Source organism: Alosa sapidissima, chromosome 17 (genome assembly GCF_018492685.1).
Source record: "Alosa sapidissima isolate fAloSap1 chromosome 17, fAloSap1.pri, whole genome shotgun sequence".
Lineage (NCBI taxonomy): Eukaryota > Metazoa > Chordata > Actinopteri > Clupeiformes > Clupeidae > Alosa > Alosa sapidissima.
The window spans coordinates 20,505,906-20,517,329 of record NC_055973.1 but is presented as its reverse complement, the minus strand read 5'-3'; the positions used below and the strand labels follow the sequence as shown (position 1 = coordinate 20,517,329).

The 11,424-nt window shown below is 46.2% G+C and overlaps 1 protein-coding gene across 9 annotated transcripts in view; it reads left to right on the top strand.

Moving 5' to 3' along the window:
- The window catches only part of picalmb (phosphatidylinositol binding clathrin assembly protein b), a 21,045-nt gene extending 10,319 nt beyond the window's left edge, over positions 1-10,726 (top strand). The window contains exons 6-24 of one of the 9 annotated variants that reach the window (XM_042068738.1): positions 137-248; positions 503-609; positions 812-853; positions 1,785-1,796; positions 2,234-2,319; positions 2,736-2,859; positions 3,230-3,357; positions 3,648-3,739; positions 3,900-4,052; positions 4,765-4,848; positions 6,275-6,364; positions 7,791-7,898; positions 8,091-8,210; positions 8,341-8,371; positions 8,759-8,858; positions 8,980-9,039; positions 9,166-9,270; positions 9,560-9,664; positions 10,555-10,726. In XM_042068738.1, the coding sequence (XP_041924672.1) occupies positions 137-248; positions 503-609; positions 812-853; positions 1,785-1,796; positions 2,234-2,319; positions 2,736-2,859; positions 3,230-3,357; positions 3,648-3,739; positions 3,900-4,052; positions 4,765-4,848; positions 6,275-6,364; positions 7,791-7,898; positions 8,091-8,210; positions 8,341-8,371; positions 8,759-8,858; positions 8,980-9,039; positions 9,166-9,270; positions 9,560-9,652 (1,647 nt within the window). In that variant the 3' untranslated portion in view covers positions 9,653-9,664; positions 10,555-10,726. Of the gene's footprint in view, positions 1-136; positions 249-502; positions 610-811; positions 854-1,784; positions 1,797-2,233; positions 2,320-2,735; positions 2,860-3,223; positions 3,358-3,647; positions 3,740-3,899; positions 4,053-4,764; positions 4,849-6,274; positions 6,365-7,790; positions 7,899-8,090; positions 8,211-8,340; positions 8,372-8,758; positions 8,859-8,979; positions 9,040-9,165; positions 9,271-9,559; positions 9,665-10,554 lie in introns of all 9 variants that reach the window. The other 8 variants (XM_042068737.1, XM_042068740.1, XM_042068739.1 and 5 more) reach the window with 8 other exon arrangements.
- Positions 10,727-11,424: the final 698 nt, after the last annotated feature.

Below are 11,424 nucleotides of genomic sequence, written 5' to 3'. Positions count from 1 at the left end.
GTTGAGTCGATGGGAGAGTATACCTCACTCACAGATCAGTGTCTCGTGTGCGTCTGGTTGCTGGGAGGGTTTCCCTCAGTAGTTTCGTTGTGGTTCTTAGAGAGTCTGACTGAGAGACGTACTTCCTGTTGTTCAGGTCAACGCTAATGAGCTCACTAACGGGGTCATCAACGCAGCTTTCATGCTGCTCTTCAAAGACTCCATCAGACTCTTCGCCGCCTATAATGAAGGCATCATCAACCTGCTGGGTAAGGGTACACGCACACACACACACACACGCACACACACACACACACACACACACACACACACACACACACACACACCTTCATGAGCTTGTACGCACATATACAGACACTTCACAGATGGCTTCACCTGTAGTATGATTGATTGTGAAAGAGTTGGTTTTTTTACAGTGTGTGTGGTAGTGTTTTTGTGAAAGATAAGTGACGTGACAGGCGTGTGTTTGTTGCTCATTGCTACATGTGTGTTTTGCTGGCAGAGAAATACTTTGACATGAAGAAGGTGCAATGTAAAGAGGGCCTGGACATTTACAAGAAGTTCCTGACCAGGATGACCCGCATCTCAGAGTTCCTCAAGGTGGCCGAGGTGAGTTCACACACACACACACACCCATGCATGCAGGTCAGGGCTTGACCCATCCAGCCTCAGATACTCTCAGAACCGTTAGGGCTCTGCACAGATAGCTGTAACTGCTGTGTGTGTGTGTGTGTGTGTGTGTGTCTGTTTGTGTTTTCGTGTTTGTGTTTGTGTTTGTGTTTGTGTGGTGGGTGTGCGTGTGTTTCCACAGCAGGTGGGGATTGATCGAGGGGACATCCCAGACCTGTCCCAGGTAAGAGTCCCGCGTCCGGTGTCAGCTCTGCTGGACTCTGTCCTTCAGCACGGGGCTGTCTCACTCAGTAATCTGAGCCGTCCTACACTGACTTGTCTCTAGCTTTCCGCACAATCTGAGTTTTCCCACTGACTCACCGCAACTGTCTCACTTTTCCTGCTGTCTCTCTCTCATCAGTAATCTGACTTTTCCTGTTCTCTTCTCAATAATCTGAGTTTTCCAGCTGTCTCACTTTTCTCTGCTGTAACGTCCCTCACTCTGTAAATGCCACCTGCATGAGGATGCTGAAGCATGGGTGGGGGGTGGGGTGGGGTGTGGCATCTCACTTTCTCCCTTTCTGCACCTGTCTGTCACACATATAAAGGTGTTTGGGGTTCAGGATCCAGCAAGAAAATAACAGGAGAATTATAAAAGAATAAGAAATAAAATAAAATAGTAATGAAACCACAGAGGAGAGTGGAATTATCATTTAATGATGCAGAAAGACTCATTTAGATCATTTAGATCATCTATTTTATAAAGCACATTATATACACTATCGTTAGCGCATTATACACCACATTGTTAGCACAACAGGGAGGCTACACCAGGCACGTAACTGAAGCGTTCCGTTCACGGAGCGTCTGGTGCAACAATTAGCTTCCACCATAATCAATGGAACTGGCTACACCAGACATGATAGCGGCGTGTACATTAAAAAAAAAAATTAGACCTGTCTTTCTATAACTATTTTTGCGTTCCTTGACTGGAGTGGCCTCCCTGTAAGATGGAGCCTTTTAATGCAACATTTAATCTATCTTAGCGGTGCCATTAGGTGTCATTCACTTGGGCTCTCTTTGACCATGATCACCTTTATATTCTCTATCTTTCCCTTCCCTGTCTTTCTCTCTCTCCTTTCTTCCTTCCTTCCTCCCTTCCTTATCACCCTCAGTTCACGGTGTGTGTAAGTATCTTCTTCTCACGTTTCACTCTTCCGCTGTTATGTGAGTGTGTAGGTAGCTGCATACCTTTTCTCTTTGCATAAATGTAGCCTATCTTATGCACGCACTGTATGGCAATGTATGGCCTGGTAGTGTGTGTATACGTGTGTACAGTATGTATGGTGTCTCTGTGTGTGTATATTTGTGTTTGTGATTGTGTGTGTGTGTGTGTGTGTTGGCATATACATACACACTAAGTGTGTGAGCTGTGTGTGTGTATATGTATAGTAATATGTGTAAGAAATGTGTGTGTGTGTGTGTGTGTGTGTTAATGTACTGTGTGTGTATATGTAAATGTGTATGTGTGTGTTAATGTACCGTGTGTGTGTGTGTGTGTGTGTGTGTGTGTGTGTGTGTGTGTGTTCCCTCTGTGACTGTGTGTGATGTGTGTGCACCTCAGGCTCCCAGCAGTCTCTTGGATGCCCTGGAACAGCACCTGGCCTCTCTGGAGGGAAAGAAGGTGAAGGACTCCACAGCAGCCAGCAGGTGGGGCTCTGGAGCCTGCAGTGTTGTCACTGGGGAAGAGACACAGTACTACTCAATGACTCTACCCTCTACACGGACCATTAGAAATAAATTCATCTCCAGTGTAAATTCAGAAGAAGACATGTCCCCTAATCCTAATAACTTAAAAGCCATGTAGACAGAAAACAACAAAAACAAACTACAAACCTCAGCCCTGCCTTATCCTTCTCTTCTCTAAGCTCTCTCTGTGTTTCATGCAGACTGAGTGCAGTAAGCTGGGGCTGTGTGTGTGTGTGTGTGTGTGTGTGAAAGACGTTTCACGGTGTGTCATGCTGAGAGCTGCAGATAGAGTAGTTAGCCAGGCCTCTCCTGTTGACCTGAGAGAATCTTGTCACATGTGTGTATGCATGTGTTAATGCGTTTGTGTATATGTTCAGGGCCAGCACCCTGTCCAATGCCGTGTCCTCTTTGGCCAACACCGGAATGTCCTTCACCAAAGTGGACGAGAGGGAGAAGCAGGCTGCGCTGGAGGAGGAACAGGCGCGCCTCAAAGCTCTCAAGGTGACCTGAGTGACCCTTAACCTTTCACCTCTAGAGGTCACGGTCATTACTAGAGCCAGGTCATGGTCAATGTTCAAATAGTAACACATTTATGATGCAGGCTGGGTTTTTTTCCTCAGATATTATATGTTTGCTCATTAGTCATTATGTTCTGTCATAAACATCAACATGTTCTGCCATGCTCTCACACTAGCGTTATTATTGTGATGAATCTGAATGTTTAGGATTTGTCTTTACAGTGGGTTTGATATCCTGATAGCAGAGCTGAAATAGAGTCTGAGATGAGTCTGACTCTGTTTGTGTGTGTGTGTGTTTGTGTGTGTGTGTGTGGGTGGGTGGGTGTGTGTGTATGCGTGTTCCTCAGGAGCAGAGACTGAAGGAGTTGTCCAAGAGGCCGTCATTTGCCACCACAGACACATCTCCCGTCGCCACCACAGGGGGCAGCATCAGCACAGCTCCAGCCATCGACCTCTTCTCCACGCCCAGCTGCTCCAACGGGTAAGATGGCGCCAGAGACGGTCTACGGCTTCCCTGGACAAGTCTCTCTTTTCTCTCTCTCTCTGTCTCTCTCTCTCTCTCTCTCTCTCTCTCTCTCTATCTGACTGACTGTGACATGACCCAAAGTAACATTTACTGTACCTCACCGATTAGAAGAACAATTTAGCAACATCATGTGGGTTGCTGAATTGTTTGAGTACTGTGTATGAGAGCGTATTATGTGTGTGTATTTTTTTGTGTTTGTGAGTTTGTGTCTGTATGGAACTATAGCGTTTTATTCTTCCCCTCAGTGCCCTGAAGATGGAGAACGACCTATTTGACCTTCAGACGACCTTCCAGCCCCCAGTGCAGCCCAGCACCAGCATGGCTTCTGGTTGGGGAGGTAGGAGAGGGCTGGGGGGGGGGGGGTCATGGTGTTGGTCTGTGTGGGCCCTCAGGGCACTTGTACTAGCACGCTCGACTGTCTCTTGTCCGTTCTGCTGTCTGCGTTCTGCGTTCTCACTCTAATGTCTTCTGTTCTCTCTTTCCTCTTGCTCGTTCAGATCCTTTCTCTTCCTCTGAGGCGGTCGATGACGCCATTCCAAACCTTAACCCTTTCCTAACCAAACTTGTTGTTGAGGCGTCTCCTGTCCCTGTAGTCTCCCCTGAGGGAGTTAGTTTGTCTTCTAGGACTGCAGGGCATGACATGTTCAGTGGTAAACACAAATCCTTTGTTCTTTTCTTGCTGATTGAGCGTGTGTGTATGTGGTAGTGTGTGTGTATATTTGTCTTTTCAGTACATTTTTGTCATATCATCATTAATGTGATGTATGTTTCCATGTGAAGCTGTTATTCACTCCTGTTGAGTTCTCGCTTTAAAAGTAACTCCATTTTGGTCTGTTAACCTTCTCTGAGATCATATAGCAACCAGTGAAGATTTAGCTTACCAGAGATCATTATGGACTTAAGTCCACTCATCTGAACTATCTGAGTTGAGAGGCAGACTTTTCTCAAAAGCTTCAAAGCTCTCAAAGCTAAAGAACTTTTTCAGCTTATGATTGATGTGAAGTCAGGAAAGTAGCCTTTGTTGAAGTGGAATGGAAGAAAATAGCTCTCTAATAGAAATAGAAGGTGGTGACCACAGGACAGTGGGTATGTGTAAGTGTCTGGGGATATTTTGAAAGCGGACAAGGACAGGTGAGGCATGTTGGTGTGGGGTATTGGGGTAGGGTATTGGAGTGGGGTACTGGGGTGGGGTATTGGTTGGGGTAATAATGTGGGGTATTGGGGTGGGGTAGTAGAGTGGGGTAACCTCTTGCGAAGCTGAAAAGAGAATGAGACAGACCGTTCACTCACTCATTCAATAACCTTTAGTATGTACACAGATGATCTTCTTATGTCTTCTATGTTTGATTTTCTTTGCTGTAGATCAATACAATCCCTTTATTGACCCAAGCTCGTCTCTTTCAACCAATTACAAACGCACAGTTCGGATAGAAAGCCTGATCTCAGGTACCAGAGCTCCTATGTTTCCTGCCAGACAGAAAACATAAGGCCCCTTTCCTTGTCCAGCAGGACTGCCATGACCAATCAACTCTTAGGATGTTATCACCTCAGACTTTCATGACCAATCAACTCTTAGGATGTCTTGACTTCAGACAGTAATGATTGGTCAAGTATTAGGATGTTATGACCTCATACAGCCGTGACTAATCAATGTTATGGATGTTATGACCTCATACAGTTGTGACCTATCAACTCTTAGGCTGTTATGACCTTATACAGCCTTGACGAATCAACTCTTAGGATGTTATGACCTCATACAGTTGTGACCAATCAATTCTTTGGATCTCATAACCTCATACTATAGTGACCCCTCAACTCTTAGGATGTTATAACTTATTACAGTTGTGACCAATCAACGTTATGGATTTTATGACCTTATACAGTCGTGACCAATCAACTCTTAGGATGTTATGTCCTTATACAGTCGAAACCAATCAATGTCATGACTGTTATGATCTTAGACAGTTGTGACCAAACAACTATTAGGATGTTATGACCTTATACAATCATGATCGTTCAGTGTCATGAATGTTATGACCTTATACAATCATGATCAATCAGTGTCATGAATGTTATGACCTTATACAGTTGTGACCAATCAACTCTTAGGATGTCATAACTTATTACAGTTGTGACTAATCAGCGTTATGGATGTTATGACCTTATACAGTTGTGACCAATCAACTCTTAGGATGTTATGACCTTATACAGTTGTGACTAATCAACTCTTAGGATGTTTTGACCTCAGACAGTAATGACTGGTCTACAATTAGGATTTTATGAACTCATACAGTCGTGACCAATCAGTGTTATGGATATTATGACCTTATACGACTAATGAATGTTATGGATGTTATGACCTCATACAGTGGTGACCAATCAATTCCTAGTATGTTGTGACCTTATACAGTCATGACCAATCAGCTCTTAGGATGTTTTGACCTCAGACAGTAATGACTGGTCTACAATTAGGATGTTATGACCTCATACAGTTGTGACCAATCAGTGTTATGGATATTATGACATTATACAACTAATGAATGTTATGGATGTTATGAGTATGACCTCATACAGTCGGGACCAATCAACCCTTTGGATGTTATGACCATATACAGTCTTGACCAATCAACGTTATGGATTTTATTACCACAGATGCTTTCCTTGACATTTCTTCTGTTGGTCCAAATGACCTTTGTAGTATTTTCTGAGAGCATTCCCCTAGGTAAAGCTGAATGGCAGTTATGTGCCCTCCATGTGTATGTATGTGTGTGTGAGAGAGAGTATGTGTGTGTGCTGTGCACTAACCCTTCTGCTGCTTTGTTACTCTCCTCTGCTCTCCCGCTGGGCCTCGGTGTGTGTGTCGGGGTCCCAGACTCTTTCGGCTCGTCCACCATGCTCCAGCACCTCCCCAACCCATCCCCCTTCCAGTCTGAGCCCTCTTCTGTAGCTGGCCTCTTTAGAGGTAAGCCCCTAACTCCTCAGTTAGTTGGTCTCTTTAGAGGCAACCCTCTAACTAATCTGTCGGCTGGTCCCTTTAGAGGTAAGCCCCTAACTCCTCCTGAAGGTGGCCTCTTTAGAGGTAGGCCTTTAACTCCTCCTGTAGCTGGCCTCTTTAGAGGTAGGCCCTTAACTCCTTATGTAGCTGGCCTCTTTAGAGGTAGGCCCTTAACTCCTTATGTAGCTGGCCTCTTTAGAGGTAGGCCCTTAACTCCTTATGTAGCTGGCCTCTTTAGAGGTAGGCCCTTAACTCCTCCTGTAGCTGGCCTCTTTAGAGGTAGGCCCTTAACTCCTTATGTAGCTGGCCTCTTTAGAGGTAGGCCCTTAACTCCTCCTGTAGCTGGCCTCTTTAGAGGTAGGCCTCTAACTCCTGTAGCTGGCCTCTGCTCTGCTCTATTCTACTCTGTGCTGAATGCTGACTAATGTGATGTAGAGATCACCTGATGTAGAGATGTGGTGTAGAGACCTGATGTAGGGATGTGATGTGATGTAGAGATGTGATGTAGAGATGTGTTGTGATGTAGAGATGTGATGTGATGTAGAGATCACCTGATGTAGAGATGTGATGTAGAGATCACCTGATGTAGGGATGTGATGTGGAGATGTGATGTGATGTGATGTAGAGATGTGATGTGATGTAGAGATGTGATGTAGAGATCACCTGATGTAGAGATGTGATGTGATGTGATGTGATGTAGAGATGTGATGTGATGTAGAGATGTGATGTGATGTGGAGATGTGATGTGATGTAGAGATGTGATTTAGAGATGTGATGTAGAGATCACCTTATGTAGAGATGTGATGTGATGTGTAGATGTGATGTAGAGATGTGATGTGATGTAGAGATGTGATTTAGAGATGTGATGTAGAGATCACCTGATGTAGAGATGTGATGTGATGTAGAGATGTGATGTGGAGATGTGATGTAGAGATGTGATGTGATGTAGAGATGTGATGTAGAGATCACCTGATGTAGGGATGTGGTGTAGACCTAATGTAGAGATGTGATGTAGAGATGTGTGATGTAGAGACCTGATGTAGAGATGTGATGTGGAGATGTGATGTGATGTGGAGATGTGATGTGGAGATGTGATGTAGAGATGTGATGTAGAGATGTGATGTGATGTGGAGATGTGACGTAAAGATGTGATGTGGAGATGTGATGTAGAGATGTGATGTAGAGATGTGATGTGGAGATGTGATGTGGAGATGTGATGTGATGTAGAGATGTGATGTGATGTGGAGATGTGATGTAGAGATGTGATGTGATGTGATGTAGAGATGTGATGTGGAGATGTGACTCTGAATGGGATATTCCCTGCATCCCCACATCCCTAATGGTGTGTGGTGTGCTCCTGACTCTCTGCCCCCCCCTTCTCTCTGTTTGTTAGGGTACTCCATGCCCCCCGTAAACCAGCCCCAGCCCAATGCCCCTCTCCAGGTGGACTTTGAGTCGGCGTTCGGCTCCAAAGCAGGCTCCAGTAGCCAGGACTTGGATGGTAAGTCACTCACATGCACACTTCAAAATAACAGTCAGTTGGTCAGTCATCCCCCCCCCGTCTCTCTCTCCCACTCGCTTCCTGTCAGTCTCTTCACTATCCTATCTGAATAAAAGCAAAAGCCTAAAAAATATACTTTAAACATCTGAAGAGTCTGAAGAGTATCAAACCCAACCCCTCTACACCCTCCAGACCTCGCCAGTGGGATCCTGAAACCCACCATGGTGTCCACCGCCCAAGGCCTCGTCCCCAACATGCCAGAGAAGCTCGTATCTGACGACCTGGACTCCTCCCTTGCCAATCTGGTCGGCAGTGAGTACCAGCCTTCTATCAGACACGATGACCAGTATAATACCACTTCACCCTCTCACCACAACCAATACCAGTTCACCCATTCACCATAACCAATACCAATAAGGTTTCTCATCTTTGTGTCTTTCAGGTCTAGGGATTGGAAATGGCACCACGAAAAAGTAAGCATGACCCCCCTGGACTCGTAAGAGATGACATGTCTGCTTGTGCTGTGGTAACAAATTTACAATGGCTGCCGTGTGAATAAGGCGAATGGGAGCTGATGTTACCGTCTTGCCCTCTCCCTACATCTGTCTGCCTCTCTCTCTCTCTCTCTTTCTTTCTGTCTTCCTCCTCTGCTCTCCCTGTCTCACCCACCCATCACCCATCTCTTTCTTGAATTCCTATTTCTGTTGTGCTTACACACTCTCTCTCTCCTTCTCCCTCTCTCTCATTCTCTTGTTCTTCCTGTCACACTTCCTTTTTATTTCCTTATCCTCTAACTCCTCCTCTCATCCCCTCTCTTATCTCTCCCTTTCTCTCTCCTACCCCCCCCCCCACCCCCGTAGTGATATCCACTGGACGCAGCCGGGGGAGAAGAAGCTGACGGGAGGGATGAACTGGCAACCCAAAGCCGCTCCCACCACCACATGGAATCCTGTTTCTATGGTAACACACCGGGGAGGCGCGGGGCCTTTAAATATGAATAGCTGAGGGTGCGGATTCAGCTGTCATCTTATTTATTTATCATGTATTTATTATTTATTTATTATTTACTCTGTCTCCTCAGGCCCCCTCTGTCATGGCGTTCCCCGCCACCACCCCCACTGGTATGATGGGTTATGGCATGGTGAGTGAGATAGTTCAAGAACTCTACACACAACACACACTACACATTCATACACACACACACACACAATGCTACACACCTGTGATGAGCTGCGTTGTGATTGGCTGATAAATTTGTTATGTGCAGCCTCCTCAGATGGGCTCCATGGCGATGATGACCCCGCCCACCATGATGTACTCCCAGCCCGTCATGAGGCCGTCCAACCCGTTTGGCTCCGTATCCAGTGCACAGGTACCTCATACCTTTGTGTGTGTGTGTGTGTGTGTGTGTTTCTCTCAGGAAGAAAGAGCGCTTCAGGTTTGCTGTGTTCTAACCCCTCTGACATCGTCCTTCTCCTCAGCCCTTTACTGCCTCCTCTCTCTTCCTGTTACCTGACTCTGTGTATGTGTGCGTGTGTGTGTGTGTGTGTGTGAGTGTTCCCCTTCTTTTCCTGTGTACGCGTACGTGTGTATATCCCCCTTTCTGCCCTGTGTGTGTGTGTATGCGTGTGTGTGCGTGTGTGTGCGTGTGTGTGTGCTAGCCCTCGGCTGCCTCTAGCCCCTCCAGTCAAAGTCCCCTCCGTGGCCCAGGACAGGATCCCTTTGCACAGCTCTCTCTCAAGGACTTCTTGTAGAGCGTCTCTTAGGTACAGCATGCTCACAGCCCTGTGTGTGCGTGTGTGTGTGTGTGTGTGTGTGTGTGTGTGGAGTTTGTGATTGAATTTCATAGCTATCAGCATGCTCTGCAGAGTCTGCGTGTCTTCCTATAGTCAAGGCCCCTCAGATGTGTGTGTTAAACGCTGCATGTGACAAACGCTGTGCAAAAACAACCTGCCTCTGAACGAGTGACCTCCTGACTCCTGACCCCTGCGTGTCTGGCATGTCCACCCATAACTGCATGTCCTCACCTTGTGCTTCATGCCCACTCTTCTGTTGTGCTCTTAGAGGGCTGTTTCAGCGGGCACAGGAACACATTTCTGTCTTTGAACAGCAACATGAAAAGTGTGTGTGTGTGTTTGTTGGTGTCTGTCTGTGTGTGTGTTTGTGTGAGAGAAAGAGAGTGAAAGAGAGAGAGAGTGTGTGTGTGTGTGTGTGTGTGTGTGTGTGTGTGTGTGTGTGTGTGTGTGTGTGTGTGTGTGTGTGTGTGTGTGTGCGCGTTGGTTTGTGTGTATGTGTTTGTGTGTGTGTGCGTGCGCGTGTGTGTGTAAGTGATAGTGAGTGACGATTTTAATTATTTTGTGTTATACCACATGAAGTTTAGATGATCATTTTAGGAAAGGGGGAACATACACTCTTTCATCTGAGAGTAGGAACATAATTGCTGAAAGCAGCACCAGTCATATTGCACAGACACACATGCACACCACACACACACACACACACACACATTGTGTCTGTAGCATGCTATGACTGCATACACCTGTAGTGCACATTCAGCAATGGAGTGTGTGTGTGTGTGTATGTGTGTGTGTGTGAGAAACAGCCATCATGATGTATCTGACTGTGTGTGACCAACTGCCCTTATTGCTCCTGTTAGATGCAGTTCATGTAAGCTGAAGGATGAAGATCTCCTCTGAAGTTGAAACCCCCTGCCCCACCCCCCTCCCCCCTCTCTGCCTGGGCCCTGAAGGAGCTGTACTCGTCACACGATCAAACATCAGAAATAAAACACTCCACACCCCCATCCTGGACGGGAGCTTGTGAGCGCCTGCGTGTGTGTGTGTGTGTGTGTGTGTGTGTGTACCAGAGGAGGAGGAGGAGCCGGCGGTGGTTTTTGTAAAAGGTCTGAGATCACACTCTCTGCTGCTGCATCGCCCCTGGCAACTCTTCATCCTCATCCTCATCCTCATCCACTTAAGACCCTGTGAAGACAGTCATGGATGCCCAGACACTTTGATATTATGTATTTGGAACTCTAGTTTGATGTTTTGTTCTATTTTTGTTTGATTTTATTTAGTGTGGGTGTGAAGAGGGGGTGGGGGGGGGGGGAGTGTGTGTGTGTGTGGTGGGGGGGGGGGGGGGGTGGTGTTGCCTCCCATCTCTCTCTGACGGACAAGTAAGGTGGTTCCCTTAGTAACTGAAGTTGGCACTGAAACGTTACCCCCCCCCCCCCCCCCCCCAATTAACCCTGTTTAGTTTTGTCTTCTGACTTGTGTTGACAGTAGACATTTCCTGTGTGCAGTTTCTATTTATTTATGACTCATGGTTTTAAATGGGAGATATATTAAATACCTTTAAATGGAAGGCCCTTGGCGATGGGGCGCACAGTTGCATTATGGAAGGATAGAGTTTTTAAAATAGATTTATAAATTCATACACCTCTTAAGGGAATGATAGCGCACTAAAGTTTTGTGTTTAGCTCAATTCTTTGTAGATCAGAAACTTCACAACCCTGCAGTATCAGGGG